This window comes from Loxodonta africana, chromosome 4, assembly GCF_030014295.1.
Source record: "Loxodonta africana isolate mLoxAfr1 chromosome 4, mLoxAfr1.hap2, whole genome shotgun sequence".
NCBI classification, from domain to species: domain Eukaryota; kingdom Metazoa; phylum Chordata; class Mammalia; order Proboscidea; family Elephantidae; genus Loxodonta; species Loxodonta africana.
In genome coordinates, this window is record NC_087345.1 from 32,594,090 (window position 1) to 32,613,378 (window position 19,289).

Sequence of the window (19,289 nt, forward strand, 5' to 3'; positions counted from 1 at the left end):
TACCAAGAGTGCAGTAATATCTGGCCCCACCGCTAGTGCTCTGTGTTCTACAAACACGTTTTGATACTCACACATGAATATAAAAATCAAAATCCTGCCCCTGATAAATGATGAATTATTTAAATTTTTCTTTGAGTTTGATTTGAAGGGGACACAACAAAAGTTTATCATCTTGAACACATTTACTAAACACTATGCTAGTAACTCTGAGGTTATATAAATGAATCACATATACATACTATCCCCAAGGAGCTTGCAGGTCAGTAAGGAGGCAAGATATGTACATAAACGACTCTAGCACAAAATTTGTCAAATGTGTCCTATGAGAGGAAAAGACAGGGCACGGTGGGAACACTATACTCAAGCTGCGGGCTTGAGAGAACACAATGTGCATGAGGTGACCACCTCACTCTACCCCCTAAAGATTAGCCTACCTTACACCAATTTATGATGGACAAGATTTCAACACCAAAAACACAAGAGGGACATTCTAGGGCCTACAGTCAAGGCTAAGGGGTCAGCATAAGCTAAAGCACAAAACGGGAAAGCAAAGACACCAAAATGAGTTCAGTCTGGTTGGAGTAACCCAACTCACACCACTGAATTTCTAATAGGCTTATAAAGTGTTGGCACTCGATACTTTCCAGTAAAGGTGGAGCTAAATCAGGAGGAACCGTTGAAAGTCCATTGATATCCCTTCTACTACTCTGCACATCCCGGTTCTGCCATGTACCTACCCAGGCTGAAGAATAAAAAAAAAAAAAAACTTTATGTTGGAGCACAATAAGTTTGAGGCATGATGTGTTAAATTTCAGTGACAACAATTAGCAGGCAATGAGAAATGCAAGACACAACACATAAGAAAAATGAAAGCCGGAAACGATAATCTGAAAGTCACTCACAGAAGGGATGAGAGTTGAAGCCATGAGACCACATGAACTAGGATGGAGACAGTAGTCAAGGTCTGATGCTAAGAGAAAAAAATATATATATTTTTTTTTTTTTAATTGTGCTTTAAGTGAAAGTTTACAAACGAAGTCAGTCTCATGTTGTTTGCTGCTGTTGTTGTTAGGTGCCATCGAGTCGGTTCCGACTCATAGCGACCCCACGCACGACAGAATGAAACACTGCCCAGTCCTGCAGCATCCTTACAATTGTTGTTATGCGTGAGCTCATTGTTGCAACCACTGTGTCAATCCACCTCGAGGGTCTTCCTCTTTTCCACTGACCCTGTACTCTGCCAAGCATGATGTCCTTTTCCAGGGACCAATCCCTCCTGACAACATGTCCAAAGTATGTAAGATGCAGTCTCGCCATGCTTGCTTCTAAGGAGCATTCTGGCCGCACTTCTTCCAAGACAGATTTGTTCGTTCTTTTGGCAGTCCATGGTATATTCAATATTCTTCACCAACACCACAATGCAAGGCGTCAACTCTTCTTCAGTCTTCCTTATTCATTGTCCAGCTTTCACATGCATATGATGTGATTGAAAATACCATGGCTTGGGTCAGGCGCACCTTAGTCTTCAGGGTGATATCTTTGCTCTTCAACACTTTGAAGAGGTCCTTTGCAGCAGATTTGCCCAATGCAATGCATCTTTTGGTTTCTTGACTGCTGCTTCCATGGCTGTTGATTGTGGATCCAAGTAAAATGAAATCCTTGACAACTTCAACCCTTTCTCCATTTATCGTGATGTTGCTCATTGGTCCAGTTGTGAGGATGTTTGCTTTCTTTATGGTGAGGTGTAATCCATACTGAAGGCTGTGGTCTTTGATCTTCATTAGTAAGTGCTTCAAGTCCTCTTCACTTTCAGCAAGCAAGGCTGCGTCATCTGCATAACGCAGGTTGTTAATGAGTCTTCCATCAATCTTGATGCCCTGTTCTTCTTCATATAGTGCGGCTTCTCGGATTATTTGTTCAGCATACAGATTAAATAGGTATGGTGAAAGAATACAACCCTGACGCACACCTTTCCTGACTTTAAACCAATCAGTATCCCCTTGTTCTGTCTGAACAACTGCCTCTTGATCTATGTAAAGGTTCCTCATGCGCACAACTAAGTGTTCTGAAATTCCCATTCCCTAGGAATTCCCTAGGAAGAAGGACCTGGCAGTCTACTTCTGAAAAGCATTACCCAGTGAAAACCTTGTGAATAGTCAGTCTCATACAAAAATTTATATACACCTTGCTATGTACTCCTAGTTGCTCTCCCCTCTAATGAGTCAGCACATTTCTCCTCTCTACCCTGTATTGCCCGCGTCCATTCAGCCAGCTTCTGTTCCCCTCTGCCTTCTCATCTCCCCTCCAGGCAGGAGCTGCCCACATAGTCTCATATGTCTACTTGAGCCAAGAAGCTCACCAGTATCATTTTCTATCTTATAGTCCAGTCCAATCCCTGTCTGAAGAGTTGGCTTTGGGAATGGTTCCAGTCTTGGGCTAACAGAATGTCTGGGGACCATGACCTCAGGGGTCCTTCTAGTCTCAGTCAGACCATGAAGTCTGGTCTTTTTATGAGAATTCGAGGTCTGCATCCCACTGCTCTCCTGCTCCATTCTCTGTTGAGTTCCCTGTCAGAGCAGTCATCGGTTGTAGCCGGGCACCATCTAGTTCTTCTGGTCTCAGGCTGATGCAGTCTCTGATTTATCTGGCTCTTTCTGTCTCTTGCATTCATACTTACCTTGTGTCTTTCATGTTCTTCATTCTCCTTTGCTCCAGGTGGGTTAAGATCAATTGATGATCTTAGATGGCTGCTTGCTAGCATTTAAGACCCCAGACACCACTCACCAAAGTGGAATGCAGAATGTCTTCTTAATAGATTTTATTATGCCAATTGATCCAGATGTCCCTTGAAACCAAGATGTCTCCAAACCCCCAGCCCTGCTACTCTGGCCTTTGAAATGTTCGGTTTATTCAGGAAACAGAAGAACTATATTTTAATAAGCACGGAAAAGTGTTAAAGTAAGCATCAGAGAGGTAAGAAGAAAAAGAATAAAACACAGATGCCAAATGGGGAGAGTTTCAAAAAAGAAATGGGTGGTCAATGAGGGTTTGAAAATTGATAAAAACAAAAAGAACAAGGACTGGGAAAAGAAAACTATCATTAGATTTCACACTAATCCAACAGGCATTAGGCTTCATGACAAAAAGAATGGGGACTGAAAATAAAACTGATTTTATACTCTTCAAGGAAATACAGGAAAGATGGAGGCCAAGCAAAAAAGGGTTAAGTAGGGAGCAGGTAGTCAGAAAATGGAGGCAAGATAGAGGACTTAAGAAGTCTAGTCATAAAGAGAAAGAGAAAAACAGAATGGCTATGTGAAAATAATATAACCAAGGCAGAATCAAAGGCTTTCGGTTTTTGGTTTTATAAAGCTCATCTTCAGGTCGAGGCAAATGATTCAAAAAAGAAGAAAGACTAAAGATATAAAGACAAAATAGCCAAAGTAGCAAGGTGCTGGGGAAGAAGGAAAGAAAGGAACAGCAGGCGAAAGTGGAGAAATAGCCAAAGAGTAAAGACCTTTTACAAATTTTGAGAAGGTTCACCCTCTGAAAAGGTATGAGGTAAGGTTATCTCCATTTAATAATGGGGAGGCAGTGACAAGGTCAGGGGCTTAAGAACAGCAGAGGAAGTTTGGAACAGGCACTATAGGCAAAACAGCAAATCAATTAAAAATGAACAGAACCATAATTCAGCAGCAAAGAAGGCCCAACTGAGTTGCACAGCATAAATCTGTAGTACAACAAAGAAACGGCCTTGTTTTAAACTTTCTTGAACATTCAACAGCTTAATAATAATGGAATAACGCCAAGGATAACAGAATCTTCCCAGAACTTGCAATTAGCAATGGAGATAAGATGGAAGGAGAATGTAGCCTGAGATATGCTTTCATCTGAAGTCAGTGACTTAGTAAAAACGAAGGAAAAAAATAGGCTCATATGACTGAAAGGAACTCTCAGAGCAGGCTGTCTTAACTCATTCAAGGTTGTTTGCAGAAGCTTCTATGACATTGATTATCCTAAAGGAATAGACAGATAATTGGTATTTGTAGGTAACATGTCATGGAAGTCCAAATCCATTTATCTGAATACTCTAAGAATGCTCCCAGCATCTATTAACAGCTAGCTAAGCTCTACAAAGTAGAATTCTACCCAGAAACAGCTCTTAGATGCCCTGGAGCAATTTATACAAAAATAAGTTATTCTCAGTCAGCAAAGAGAGATCAAAGATTCAACCAGAAGATCAGCATCAAGAGAATTTACCATTACCTACCTTAGAAGTCATCTTGTAGCCTTAACAAATCTCCTTAAGATTCTAACAGGCAAAATAGTGCCCAGGAGAGTTCAAGTGTTTCCCTGGATAAGGTATATGTCAAGAAAATTATTCAGTGCATGGTTTGGGTACAGTATTGTACTACGAACTTCAGAGAAAAATAAAACATGATGACAAGGTCTGTATATCATAAACCTATATTCAACTTTGTCAAAGAAATGGAAGACATAGGAAATGCAGAACAGTACAACACAATGACAAGTACACATCTGAGGAAGATAAGCTGAGCAGTTTCTATCTATACATCCAGGTATATAATTAGATATAGATATACAGAGACAGATGTGTGCGTGCGTGCGCACTGAGAAACAGATATTATAAGAAAACACCTTCTGAAGAAGGTTTTGCTTAAAGTTTTGAGGGTCATTAAAAAATACAGACAAGTGAATTAGAGATAAAAAAAAATCCAAAAAGGCTAATGAAATACATATGGGACAGTGACTGAAATAAGCACCAAAAATTACCTTATCAAGAAAAATTAGTTATGTGGGCTAGAAGAAATAAACTGGATAGGAAAGAAGGTGGCAGAACAATGGAAGGCGAGGCATCTTGGAAGTGAGCCTGATGGAGTCTGGGTTTACTACAATTTGTAATATGGTACTATTTCTGTTTCAGCTACAAGTGACAAGATGAAAATGGTGGTAAAGGATTATTCTAGCAGCTCTCTACCAGGGTTAAGCAGAGGTAGAAAGAACATCTTAGAAGGCTGCTATCAGACATGAGAGATGACAGCCTGAGCCAGGGCAAATACTATAAAATGGGAGAGAAAAGGTAGAACGAGAGACAAAGATGGGGTCAACTTCAGACTAAAAGGAAGGAGCATCAATAAACAAGACACTAGAATGATAGTAGAGACAGAAATAGTAAAGAAATCGGAACTAGGATCTTATTTAAGAAGGTAAAGATTGAAGAAGGCAGAATTTAGTTTTTTTGGACTATAAATTTCAGAAAATTGAATAAGCTTTTTTCCCTGCCTCTAAGTATTTCCGCCATACGGCTTCTCAAAAACAGGAAAACAATAATATAAAAGGCAGAAAAAGTAAATGATAAATTAAAGCAGAACCTTTACAAATCTGACCCATAAAAATTATTTTATGAAGCCCTAACATGAAATATGTGCTTAAAATTTAAAAATTCAAATTATATGAATTCGTAAACAATCATTATGACAAGCAATCACTGTTATACTAAATATGCTCCTGGGAGTTGAAGGAGGAAACTCTTTCCACAGAAACATGAAAAACAGAAATCTATCTCCATAACTAAATCATAAGACTTTCCAAACAACTGACTTCCATTTTCATGGTGTAGAAAAGCTTACCTTTAATGATCCATCAGCTGAACAACTGGCCAAAAGCGTATCATCTGGTGAAAATCTACAGTGATTGATTGAATTTGTATGGCCAAACATGGTATTTCGACATTCTTTTTGATTCAAATCCCAGAGCTATTTAAGATGAAAACATAAATTTAACAAACTAGTACTGAACGGGAAAAAGTGAAAAGTCATGTTGAGTTCTTCTTTCCCTCCATTTAAGCTTTTTCAGTTATACCATGTTCAAATCACAGTAACACGAAAGTGCTATGAACTTGAGATTAACAGGTAATGGGGCATCCCTTAAATCAGGGTCTAATCTACTAAGGGACTCTAAGGATAACTAGGCTTTTAGTCAGAGCAGTAAGTAACCAATTAAACAATTACTGCTTATTTTACCTGATTAGTTTGGAAACATTATTTTACTCAGCACTTATAATAAGTAATATGTATATAAATTACTCAATTTTTAAAGAAATAGCATGTTATCCAACTGTAAAAATGTTCACTTCTAAGATTTACCAATGCAAATCTTGAATCTACAATACTGGACTAAAATCTACCAACACTATAAACTATGATTCAAAATATACAAAGATAATCTTTACACATAAATACATTTGACAGGAAATATAAGGGTTTTGTAAAAAGAGCAAGTTAAACAACACCTTAAGGAAGCAATCAACCAAATACACAATGTGGGGCATTCCAGAGGACAACTTATTCAATTTCTCTAACAAACCAGTAGCACAAAAAAGGGGGTCCCGCGGAAGTGGAACTTTTATAAAGTAAGACAGACTTAAGAAACCTAACAACCCAATGTCTTGTGAAGTTTGTTTGGACTCCAATTTCAACAAACCTACTGTAGAAAGCTACCACATGCCTGTCAGTTTGTTGCACTGTGATACTGGAAGCTTTGTCATTGGTATTTCAAATACCAGCAGGGTCACCCTTGTGGACAGGTTTCAATGGAGCTTCCAGACTAAGACAGACTAGAAGAAGGACCTGGAAGTCTACTTCCAAAAAAACTGGCCAGTGAAAACCTTGTGAATAGCAGCACAACACTGTCTGATACAGTGACAGAAGATGGGCCCCTCAGGTTGGAAGGCACTCAAAGATATGACTGGGGAACAGCTGCCTCCTCAAAGCAGAGTTGACCTTAATGAAATGGATGGAGTCAAGCTTTCAGGGCCTTCATTTGCTGATATAGCACTACTCAAAATGAGAAAAAATAGATGCAAACATCAATTAATAATCGCAACAAGGAACGTACAAAGTATGAATCTAAGAAAATTGGAAATCCTCAAAAAATGAAATGGAATGCATAAAGATCAATATCCTAGGCATGACTGAAGTGAAACGGACCGGTATTGACCACTTTGAATAAGACAATCATATGGCCTACTATGCTAGGAATGACAACTTGAAGCGGAATGGTACTGCGTTCATTGTCAAAAAAGAACATCTCAAGATCTATCCTGAAGTAGAACGCTGTCAGTGATAAGATAATATCCATACACCTACAACGAAGACCAGTTAATATGACTATTATTCAAATTTACGCACCAACCACTAAGGCCACAGATGAAGAAACTGAAGATTTTTACTAACTTCAGCAGTCTGAAATTAATCAAACATGCAATCAGGAGGCACTGATAATTACTAGTGATTGGAATGGGAAAGTAAGAAACAAAGAAGGATCAGTAGTTGGAAAATATGGCCTTCGTTACAGAAACAATGCTGGAGATTGTATGATAGAATTTTGCAAGGCCAATGACTTCTTCATTGCAAATATCTTTTTTTCAACAACATAAACTGCAACTATACACGTGGACCTCACCAGACGGAATACAGAGGAATCAAATCGACTACATCTATGGAAAGTGATGATGGAAAAGCTCAGTATCATCAGTCAGGACAAGGATACACGCCAACTGTGGAACAGATCATCAATAGATCATATGCGAGTTCAAGTTAAAGCTGAAGAAAATTAGAACAAGTCCACAAGGGCCAAATACAACCTTGAGTATATCCCACCTGAATTTAGAGACCATCTCAAAAATACATCTGATGCACTGAGCATTAATGACCAAAAACCAGGTGAGTTGTGGAATGAAATCAAGGACATCATACATCAAGAAAGCAAGAGGTCATTAAAAAGACAGGAAAGAAAGAAAAGACCAAAATGGATGTCAGAAGAGACTCTGAAACTTGCTCTTGAAGGTAGAACAGCTAAAGCAAAAGGAAGAAACGATGAACAGAAGATTTCAAACAGCAGATTGAGAAGACAAAGTATCATAATGACATGTGCAAAGAGCTGGAGATAGAACACCAAAAGGGAGGAACACACTTGGCACTTCTCAAGCTGAAAGAACTGAAAAAAATTCAAGCCTCGAGTAGGAATATTAAAGGATTCTATGGGGAAAATATTAAACGATGCAGGAAGCATCAAAATAAGATGGAAGGAATACACAGTCACCGTACCAAAAAGAATTGGTCGATGTTCATCCATTTCAGAAGGTAGCATATGATCAAGAACTGATGGTATTGAAGGAAGAAGTCCAAGCCGCACTGAAAGCATTGGTGAAAAAAAATGAATTGACGGAATATCAATTGAGATATTTCAACAAATGGATGCAGTGCTGGAAGCATTCATTCGTCTATGCCAAGAAATTTGGAAGACAGCTGCCTGGCCAACCGACTGGAAGAGATCCATATTTACGCCTATTCCAAGAAAGGCAATCCAAGAGAATGCAGAAATTATCAAACAATATCATTAATATCACACACAATTAAAATTTGCAGAAGATAATTCAAAAGCCGTTGCAGCAGTATGTCGATGAGGAACTGCTAGAAGTTCAAGCTGGATTCAGAAGAGGACATGGAAAAAGGGATATTAGTATTGATCTCAGATGGATCATGGCTGAAAGCAGAGAATACCAGAAAGATATTTACCTATGTTTTATTGACTATGCAAAGGTATTCGAGTGTGTGGATCGTAACAAATTATGGGTAACAATGCGAAGAATGAGAATTCCAGAACACTTCATTGGGCTTGTGAGGAACTTGTACTTAGACCAAGAGGCAATTGTTCAAACAGGACAAGGGAATACTGCGTGGTTTAAAGTCAAGAAAGGTGTGTCAGGGTTGTAACCTTTCATCGTATCTATTCAATATGTATGCTGAACAAATAATCTGAGACTCTGGACCATACGAAAAACTCCTAAAAATCAGTAATGGGCAAAAACTCATTAACAACCTGAGATATGCAGATGACACAACCTTGCTTGCTGAAAGTGAAGAGGACTTGAAGCACTTACTGATGAAGATCAAAGACCACAGCCTTCAGTATGGATTACACCTCAACATAAAGAAAACAAAAATCCTCACAACTGGACCAATAAGCAACATTATGATAAATGGAGAAAACAATGAAGTTGTTAAAGATTTCATTTTACTTGGATCCACAATCAACATCCATGGGAGCATCAGTCAAGAAATTAAACAAAGTGTTGCACTGGGCAAATCTGTTTCAAAAGACGTCTTAAAGTGTTAAAAAAAAACAAAGATGTCACTTTAAGGACTGACATGCACCTGACCCAGGCGATATTTTTAACTGCCTCATATGCATGTGAAAGCTGGACAATGAATAAGAAAGACCCATGAAAAATACTGATGCCTTTGAATTATGGTCTTAGTGAAGAATACTGAATATACCATGGACTGTCAGAAGAATGAAAAAATCTGCCTTGGAAGAAGTATAGCCAGTGTGTTCCTTAGAAGCAAGAATGCAAAGACTTCGTCTCATGTACTTTGGACACGTGTTATCAGCTGGGAGCAGTCAGTGAAAAAGAGGAAGACCCTCAAGGAGATGGACTGACACTGTGGCTCCAACAATGGGCTCAAACACAGCAACGACTGTGAGGATGGCACAGGACTGGGCAGTGTTTCGTTCTGTTGTACACAGGGTCGCTGTGAGTTGGAACCTACTCGAAGGCACCTAACAACAACATTTATCTATATTTAGGTCCAGTACAGAATTTTCAAATTGTGTTCTGCAGTACCCTATGAAGGCATCATGGGGCAAAAGAGTAAGGGAGGGAACCATAGAAATAGCAGAAATACAGACCCACACCCCCACTTCAATCAGAAAAACTATATCTGTTTTACACACTGAGCTTCCACTTAAGTTTTCTTTTGACGAAAAAGATTTTGCCCCCTGAAAAGTGTTGGGAAGACAATTTTCAATAACTGTTTCAATAGTTTCTAAAATAAAATAAAATAACTTATTTTTAAATGCCAAAATAAAGTCTCTGAGGTTGTCCAAATTGAAATATCTTACGCACTCCTGCCAAAAAAACTTTATCCCATTGCAAAGATGGTATGACATCAATGAAGAAAGGTTAGACACTAAACCAAAATATTCCAGAAGTAGTCAACAGATCTTCCTGGGATCCTGGAAAATTTAACCTCATTTTTTCAGCATGATACTTAAGAGGAAAACCTTTTAATAATTAATGATTATAAAATATTATTAAACTATAGGGAATGAATACCTACTTTTGCCTTTTTGGTTTTTTCCTGCCAGCACCTTCCTACTTTCTTCTAATAGCTGAATTTCTCTTCTGATTCAAGTGGACCTCACCTCCACAGGCTAGACTTGTGACTCCTGGCCAATCCAAAGATTCCATCCTCCTAGCCATTGGAGTTATTTAGCAATGAGCATGGAACCCAAACCAGGTCAGTTAGAGTCTTACCTAAAATTAAATCTATGGGAATTGAGGGAGAGATGGTTTCTCTTCCTCTGTGATTATGAGCTACAAGACCCATGCAGGCCTGGAGTTGAAGATGGCCCTATTTCCTGCCACACAGAGAGAGCTCATGCCTGAACCAACAAAGAAGAGAAAGAGCCTAAAGATGGAGAGGGAGTTAGAGCTTGAGAACACACCTGAAACATCTGAATTTAGCTATGCCTGAAGACATGCTCCCGCTAGACTTTTTAGTTATATAAGCAAATAATCTTTTATTTATTTGTTTTTTTGCCTGAAGCTAATAGATAGTTTCTGTCACTTGCAAACAAAAGAGCACCGATTAATAGACGGAAAAAAAAAGTGAAAGGAGGTATTCTGATGTATGCATCAAATTTATCTACATAATTCTCATCATTCACACTTACTTTGAGGAAGCAATCACTTGAGCCAGTGGCGAGGAGAAGGTGATGACCGTTGTTGGTGAAATGGCAGCAATTGACTTGCTCTGAGTGCTCATCATAGGTACGTACTAGTTCCCCAGTCACAGAATCCCAAATCTAAAGAGAACAGAGAAAACAAAATTTACAACTACCCCTTACTTTCAAAGGAAGAAGAGGGGGCAAAGCAAATGTGAGCCGCTTCGTGGGTGCTATCTAGCCTAACACGGCACTGATTTTTGCAATTGAACATGATGCTAATGAATACCATCCCTCCCCTAAAATGTGGCGGTATTTTGTGTGAATGCGCTTTTAAAAATCCACATGCAGGAATACACATGTGTTTTTCCACAGCATAATCAGAATCTCATAAGGACTTTCTTCAAGGACAAAGTTTCACATGTTCCTAAACAACAGCAGAGTAGCACTATAAAGGGGATGGCACAATGGGCTTTAATGATTAAGTTGAATGATTACATCAAAGACCTTGTATGCCGTTCAGTTCTCAAGAAAAAATAATTATCATCATTCTAGTTACTATGCAAGACAACTAAGCAACAAAAATAAATTACTTAATGAATCTTCACTACAATTCTGACTTTTAAGAGGTGCTAATGTCCCCTCTCATAGTATTTTCTTGTATTTTATCAAAGCACTTATAGAATTCCCAGAAATCCAAAGAGTTGATCTTATTTTGGAGTTCTGTAATAGGTATTTATGCCTCTCACCTTGTATTTTGAGTTCTTAGAAAACAGAAACTCAGTATTATTTCTTTCTACTCCACATAGCTCCCAACTCTTAAAAAAAAGCAGGCCTGACATAAGCATTGTTTTATTTTGAATTTTCACTCTACTAAGAAACACTAAAATTTTTTCAGTAGCAAGACAGGTAGAAAATAGCGTTGGCAGAAATGCCAATGCAGTTGGTACTACAGGAGACTTTGCCAAGGTGTAGTCTTCTAGACAAAAAGAAAGATCCAAGCAGTTATCCACAAAGACCAAAGGACCAGCTCCAACTCTGGAGTTGCCTAGAATGACCAACTCCAAGTCTGACTCAGTAAAGACTACAGGGTAAATTAGCTGGTTGGCTCTAAAGCCCCTAACCCACTGCCGTCGAGTTGATTCTGACTCATAGCTACCGTATAGGACAGAGTAGAACTGCCCCACAGAGTTTCCAAGGAGCACCTGGCAGATTCGAACTGCTGATCTCTTGGTTAGCAGCAATAGCACTTAACCACTACACCACCAGCGTTTCCCTAAAGCCCCTAGAGAGTCCAATCTAGATTTCTGAAGGTCTCAATTTTGTCTGGACACTCTGTAGTCCTCTTCCAATGGAGGAAAACTCCCAAACCACCGTTCTTGCTCTCAGGTCCACCAAGGCCCGCCCCTCCTCATTAGGTTCAGTACTTCACAACTCCTTTGAAAAAAGTCTGAAAATAAGCTTCCTCTCCAGGTATCAATGATAAAATATCCCTCAAATCTTCAGTTCCTCTTAAATGCCGTATCAGTACAAATGCAACAGATAAAGGCCAAATTTAGAGAGAAGACACAAGAAGAAATAATTAACAAAGTTATGAATCCCTGTTTATTTTTCAGACAGTAACCTAACTGCTAGTTTGTTCATTTACCCAGTTTTCCACTGAATATTTTCCAGTCCTTGAAAGTAAATATATCTGGGTTGTATTTCACAAATCATACATTTTACAACAGGAATCTCATCTCAGACAATTTTGACCAACAACACTTTTGACTGCAAAGCACCTGAAGATTTAAACTGATATTTAACACATAGACCCATCTATAAACGGCAGGCAAATTCATAAATTTGTAATCACTCTTCCCTGCTACCTGGTACAGGGTGAATAACCTAGGAATTTTTGCTGGTGCTTCAAAACGAAGAACTTTTAGACCATGTTAATTTACACTGGGTAAAAACTGATTTGCTTCAAGTTAGCAGGTCAACAGGCAAAAGTCCTTTAACCCCACTTACACCAGTCCCTCTATTATGGAAAAAGAAAATAAATTGTGTGATTACAACCCAAGAAGGAAATATTTCCTTACTTTCACTTGTTTATCCACTGAGCAGGTTGCTATAAACCTGTCATCTGCAGAGAATGCACAGCAAAGCACTTCATCTTCATGAGCCTTGATTTCTAGAAGCTTCTCTCCTGTCTCAGCTTTGAACACCTATACAGCAACAACAGAACCTATAAACCACTTAACCATGGGCCACCATTCAATAAAAATCTTCCTTTAAAACATCTTCATCAGTGTTATTTTGCAAAACAGAAATGTACCTTGGCAAACGATACTCCAAAAATCAGAATTTTTGATATAATTTGTAAGCCTTAACATAAATAACTATCCATTGTTAAATGTTTGTAAATATCAATAAAGAGAAGTGGAAGAGTATAGCTCCAGCTTCAGTTCTTGAGAATATTTTGGCAAATTCTTAACAATCAAATAGAAAACACTTCATATTCAATATGTTTGCTTTCTAGGGCTCAAAAGCCAAAACTAATAAGCTGTGAGATGCGCACATATAGAAATAAGGTACGCAGTTATAATCCTGCAAAGACTAAAATTATCCTAAATATAAAAAATTTAACTAATTTGATTTTGTTTCCTTCAAAATCAAAAGGGAAAGAGCACATATGTAAAGGAAAATATTCATTCATATTTTCTGAAAAAAATTGAGGATTTAAAGGAACTTAGGAAATAATCTAGCCAAATTCCTATTTAGTCAGTAATCTCTGCCTGAGTCATAAAAATATTTTATTTAATCGCTGTTTTTTTCAATCAGAGCCCTGTTCAATGTGCTATGAAGTCTTTATGTCTTTTAACACACAGCATTTCCTCATTATCCTTTGCTGGCACATGGATGATGGGTAACTGGATAGAAGGGTAAAAGGCACTACTATACCACTGGGTTAAGTTTAGATTTATGAAAATACATAATATTATCTTAAAAATCTCTAGAGAAAGCTTTCATAAAATGCTCAAGAGATTTGGATTTCTCTGCTATTTCTAATGTGCACAATTTTTTTGAATTTTATGATTTAAACATACCCTAATCTGTACAGTATTAGGTACATACCTCTTTCAGTTTTTCTCAAGAGATATGTTTTACCTGTAAGGTTTTATCAGCTCCACAAGATGCTATTCTCTGACCATCCTCAGAAAAGCAGGCATGGTAAACAGCATCCGTATGGGGGCGGACAACTAAGCGGGAGAGATTCTTCATGTTTTTTTTGTTTCTAAACACAAAGAAAAAAACGAAAAGAAATCCAATAAATTAAGTAAAAATATTTTCTTTCAGTAATAAAATAAAGTACCTTGTAACATAAAGTTATTCTCCCCAAAAATTCCGAATTATCAACATGTAAATGACAGAACACACATCGCCTGAAAAAGTATAATGTAACAAAAGTGACATTGTAAGAGCAATATACCCCGTATCAAGCAACCTGTCATCTGTTATAAATGTAACTAAGTTGGAAGAAATCTAGTTAATCAAGTACATTTCATTTTCTATTTTCCTTTGATATATTATTAGGGATACATGTACAGAGAAAACATTGTATTAAGGATTTCATTGTTGTTAGGTGACGTCGTATCGTTTCCAACTCATAGCAAACCCATATGACAGGGTAGAACTGCCCCATGATGTTTTTTTGACTGTAATCTTTATAGGAACAGATCCCCAGGTCTTTCTCCTGTGGAACCACTGGGTGGGTTCGAACCACCAACTTTTTGGTTAGTAGTCAAGTGCTTAACCATTGCACCACCAGGGCTCCTACATAAGGATACCCTTCAAAAAATCACTACCTGTTTTAAGAGTAAAGATGTCATAAACAAAATGAAATTTATTTCCTAACTACAGTATGACAATACACCCACCATTATGATAATGCACCTAAAAAATGCTCTAAGTACAATTATTCGAACAGAGAAAAAAGATTTGGCAGTGTAATTTTCTTTGTATCTAAATCTGCTAAAGACCAACTATTCACTTCCAACTCATAGCAACCCTATAGGACAGAGTAAAACTGCCCTACACGGTTTCTAAGCAGCGGCTGATGGATTCGAACTGCCAACCTTTTGTTCAGCACCCAAACCCTTAACCAATGTGCCTCCAGGGCTCCACTATTCCACTAGTATAGGTATTATGTTATTTCTTAATGGAAAAAAGGTACAGGAATTGAAATGTATACTTAAAACAAGAAAAAAGTATTAGAACAGTGCCAGAATATCACATATATACACCCCAGTCAAGACTATGTCTTTGAGTACAAGTAAATATGTAAATCGTATCATGCTTAGTCTAAGGGTCAAAGATTTGGAGTCAGACAAACCTCAAGACAAATTGCACGTCAAACACTTATTAGGTGTGTAAACGCAGGCAAATCACTGAACCTAAGTTTCCATTTCCTTATATGTAAAATGGAGGTAATGATACCTAAACATGCCCAGCACAAAAAGATGCCACTGTTATTAATCTTTAATAAAAAAAAAAAAACTGACCACACACAAGACAGACCAAATGATCAAAGAGAACACAAAGGCAAATTAGACTTAGGCCCTGCCCAGGAAATATTATAATTTAATATAAAGAAGAGATAAAACAAGTAACTATAACATAAAAGCTAGAGTGATGAGAACTAGGGAGAAGAATAGATAAATCACTAGCAAAATTCAAAGGATTCAATTAAGAAAATACTCTCTTTCCCCTTAATCTATCTATTCAATTCTCCCAATAAAGCTCAGAAAGTAACTTGTCACAATGATAGGCATATAGTAAATAGCCAAAAAGGATTAGATAAATGAACAAATGATTTCTCTGAAAGCTGAAACTCCATTAAAGTTAATCTTATACCAAACTAAACCATTCTACAGTACAAAAAGAAAAGCTTCCTAGTACTGAAATAAAGCATTCTTTGAACATGGCCTGGTCAAACTCAGTTAAAAAATACAGCTATGAATGACTCTACCCATTCTATGACAAAATGTCGTATGTTGAAATGCAATTGAAACAACACCTAAAAAATTTTTCTTAAAAAGTAAAAATAACTCATCAATTCATGAGAGAACAAGAACTAAACCTCTGCCCATTTGATTATCAGACCAAGTATGAAGACTATTTGCACCACTAAATAAAAAATGAATTCATTCAATCTTCCACAAATTTTTATTGCATACTAACTACATGGACCAGGCAATGTGTGAAACGTTATTGTTAATAACGACTAATATTTATTGAGAACTCTCTATGAGTTAGGTACACACACATGTAATCCTCACAACAATGCTGTAAAATACTATTAGGCAAAAAAGCTGAATAATTCACCCCCTAATGATGTACAACTAATAAATAGCAGAGCTGGGATTTAAGCCCAGGCAGTCTAGAGTCAGTCTATTCTTTTAAGCTCCAAACTATTCTACATGACAGAATGAGAACTAGTATGGATGAAAAACAAGAAACAAGACAATCACCATAAATTTTGAGACAAACGTTATGATACTGGGTAAACAAGGAGTACTCTAGAACACAGACAGATCTAACCTAGCCCCAGTGAGTTAAAGGGTTACTTCTCAGGGAGCACGAAGCCTCCACTTTCTAAGAAAGTGTTTAAGAACGGTTAACCCTGTGAAGTGGGATAAAGATAGGGAGAATTTGACTTTATTTTATATCCCTGGTGGCACAGTGGTTAAGAGCTAAGGCTGCTAACCAAAAAGGTCAGCAGTTCGAATCCACCAAGTGCTTCTTGGAAACACTATGGTGCAGTTCTACTCTGTCCTATAGGGTCGCTATGAGTCGGAATCAACTCAACGGCAATGGGTAATACTGTTTTAATCAACAACATATATTACCTTCCAAATAAAAATAAAGCTGACAAAAATATTTTAGTCAATTAAGTTTTAAAATATTCACGGGGACAGGGAACAATGAATAGGTGCAGCACAGGACATTTTTAGGCAGTGAAACTATGCTAATAATTTTGTAATGGTGGACACACGACATTATTATGCATCTGTCAAAACCTACAGAATCATACGACACAAACACTGAAATCTAACGTAAACTATGGACTTTAATAATAATGTATCACACAAATAGAATGCAAAATATTAATACTAGGAGAAAGAGTATGCAGTAGGAACAGGGCATATATGGGAACTCTTTCTGTGCAATTCCTCCATAAACCACAATCTGCTCTAAAAAAACAAAATCCTTCCTCACCACTTCCTTCACGGACCTTTTCCTGAATTCCTCACCCATCCAATTACTTCTCAGCCCCACCTCTATTTTATACATACTTCTATTGGTGCACTCGTCACATTATATTGTAATTATTTGCTTAAACTTCTTTCTTCACTACTAGATTGAGTACCTTGGCAGAGCCTGAGTACGTGTAACAGTATTTAGTGCATTACAGAAACTCCAGTGTTTGTTGAACTAAATAAAGGGAATTACCCGTGACAACCTGACTTATTTGGAAAGAGGTAGATGGTCATAAAGAGTGTAGAAAGCAACCTGGGGTTCAGTTTAAATGTAAATTATCCAAGTGAAAAAACTAACATTGGTACTTATTACTTCAAGTTATAAGAGACACATGGCATATGGAAAATAAAGCCAGACAGACCCAGGATTTGACTCCCATTCAGAAAGCCACATGTCAAGCTTAGTCAAGTCCCAATGTCTGTGTTTCTCAGTTTTCTCATTTATAAAATAGGGCAAATAAAATTTACCTTATAAAGTTACTTTGAAGATTAAATAGAATAACATATGTGAGCTCATAACAGACATTAAAAAGATGGTAGCTTACCCTTTCCTTTTGATAGTAACTGATAAGATCAAGCTAAGATCAACAATGAACTAGATGTCAGTTACTCAATGAAAGTATAATAAGGACTGACAACATGACTATTTTGCTTTTAGGTCCCTGGGTGGCATAAATGGTTAAGCAATCGACCATTAACTGAAAGGTTGGCATCTCAGAAAACAGCCCTACCAATCTGCCTCCAAAAGGTCACAACCTGGAAAACACTATGAAGCAGTTCTACTCTGCACACAGGGTCTACCATGAGTCAGAATCAACTCAATGCCAACTAACAATGGCAACACTGTGCAAGGCAAAGTGCTATCACTTTATAACCATTATGTCATTCAAATCTGCACAAAAGTAGTAACTACCTCAAGAGACTGTTCTCTCCATTTTAAACATGAGAAAAGGTCCCTGGTACAGCAAATCATTTGCGCTGGTGGGACAGTGGTTACAGCACTCAGCTGCTAAATGAAAGGTCATGGTTTGAACCCACCAGCTGCTCCATGAGAAAAAGATGTGGCGGTCTGCTTCCAAAAGATTACAACCTTGGAAACTCTATGGGGCAGTTCTACTCTGTCCTATAGGGTTATGGGAGTGGGTTTGGTTTTTTTTCTTTTTTTTGGTCTTTTTGGCACTAACACAAAGGTTGGCAGTTCAAACCCACGAAGTAGCATTGTGGAAGAAAGTCCTGGTAATCTGCGTGCACAAAAATCACAGGCTAGAAAACCCAGGTTTGTAACTTAAAAGCCCATGCTCTTTACCACTCTACTACACTGAAATAAAGTCATGCATTTGGTATTAATATTTAGGATGGCTTGTCAAAATACCTTATAGCAAGTGTTTATTTCTAAGGATTCTTTGAAAATATAATTATTTTCCCCTATGCTTACTTCTTTGGAACTTTTCAACAAGTAAGAATGCTTATTAAAAGTTACAGCTCTGTTTAAAGTAGTTAAATCTTCCTGGAGTGAACTTATTCCCTATCTGAAAAATAATGACATAGTTAATGCTCAGCTTCCTTTGGTCTCTCCTAACCTACTTACATCCACTCCAGGTAAAGCGTTCCGTTATCGACCTCCTGCTTGGCCTGAAGCTTAGCTTGCTGATAAACTTCTGAAGTTTCCGGTTCACAGAGACCCAGTTGTACAATATTAGGAAATGGCTGTCGTCCAAGAAGGTGTCCATTTAAAGATAAAAATTCCTGAAAATTCTCACAGACTGTGCAATCCTAAGAACAAAACGAATCTCTTAGAAATATAACTACAGCCAATATCTGACATTTTTCTATTTCTGTGATCTTATCACTTTACGGCTTAAAAGAGACATTTTCTATATGAACTAAAATTAAATAGCCAATCATTAGGTAACAAATTATATAGAGTTCTTCTGACTTTGGAAGCATATGGTAAAATCTCACCGTCAAAGTGCTGTTTCTTAACACATTAAAAACCACTGAACATTATTCGTCCCCAATTCTCAAACCTTAATCTCATCCATACTGCCAGAACACCCAGGTAAGAAGAAGGTAGTATTCGGAAGCAAAATAATAGAATAACCAAAGGGCAAAGTAGGGAAATTATCTTTCTACTTCTTCTGTTCTGCTCATTCCCACTATTACACCTAGAATTAA

At 37.6% G+C, this 19,289-nt stretch overlaps 1 protein-coding gene across 6 annotated transcripts in view; it reads right to left on the bottom strand.

Moving 5' to 3' along the window:
- Positions 1-19,289, bottom strand: part of APAF1 (apoptotic peptidase activating factor 1) — an 87,080-nt gene that overhangs the window by 40,141 nt on the left and 27,650 nt on the right. For 5 of the 6 annotated variants that reach the window (XR_002788123.2, XM_023559947.2, XM_023559951.2 and 2 more), the window contains 5 exons: positions 18,703-18,887; positions 13,963-14,089; positions 12,894-13,019; positions 10,822-10,953; positions 5,652-5,777 (listed from right to left, as the gene is read on the bottom strand). Coding sequence is in view for 5 of the 6 variants with exons in the window: in XM_023559947.2 (XP_023415715.2) it covers positions 5,652-5,777; positions 10,822-10,953; positions 12,894-13,019; positions 13,963-14,089; positions 18,703-18,887 (696 nt within the window). In the remaining variant the exon portion in view is untranslated. The remainder of the gene's footprint in view (positions 1-5,651; positions 5,778-10,821; positions 10,954-12,893; positions 13,020-13,962; positions 14,090-18,702; positions 18,888-19,289) is intronic. The other variant, XM_064283694.1, reaches the window with a different exon arrangement.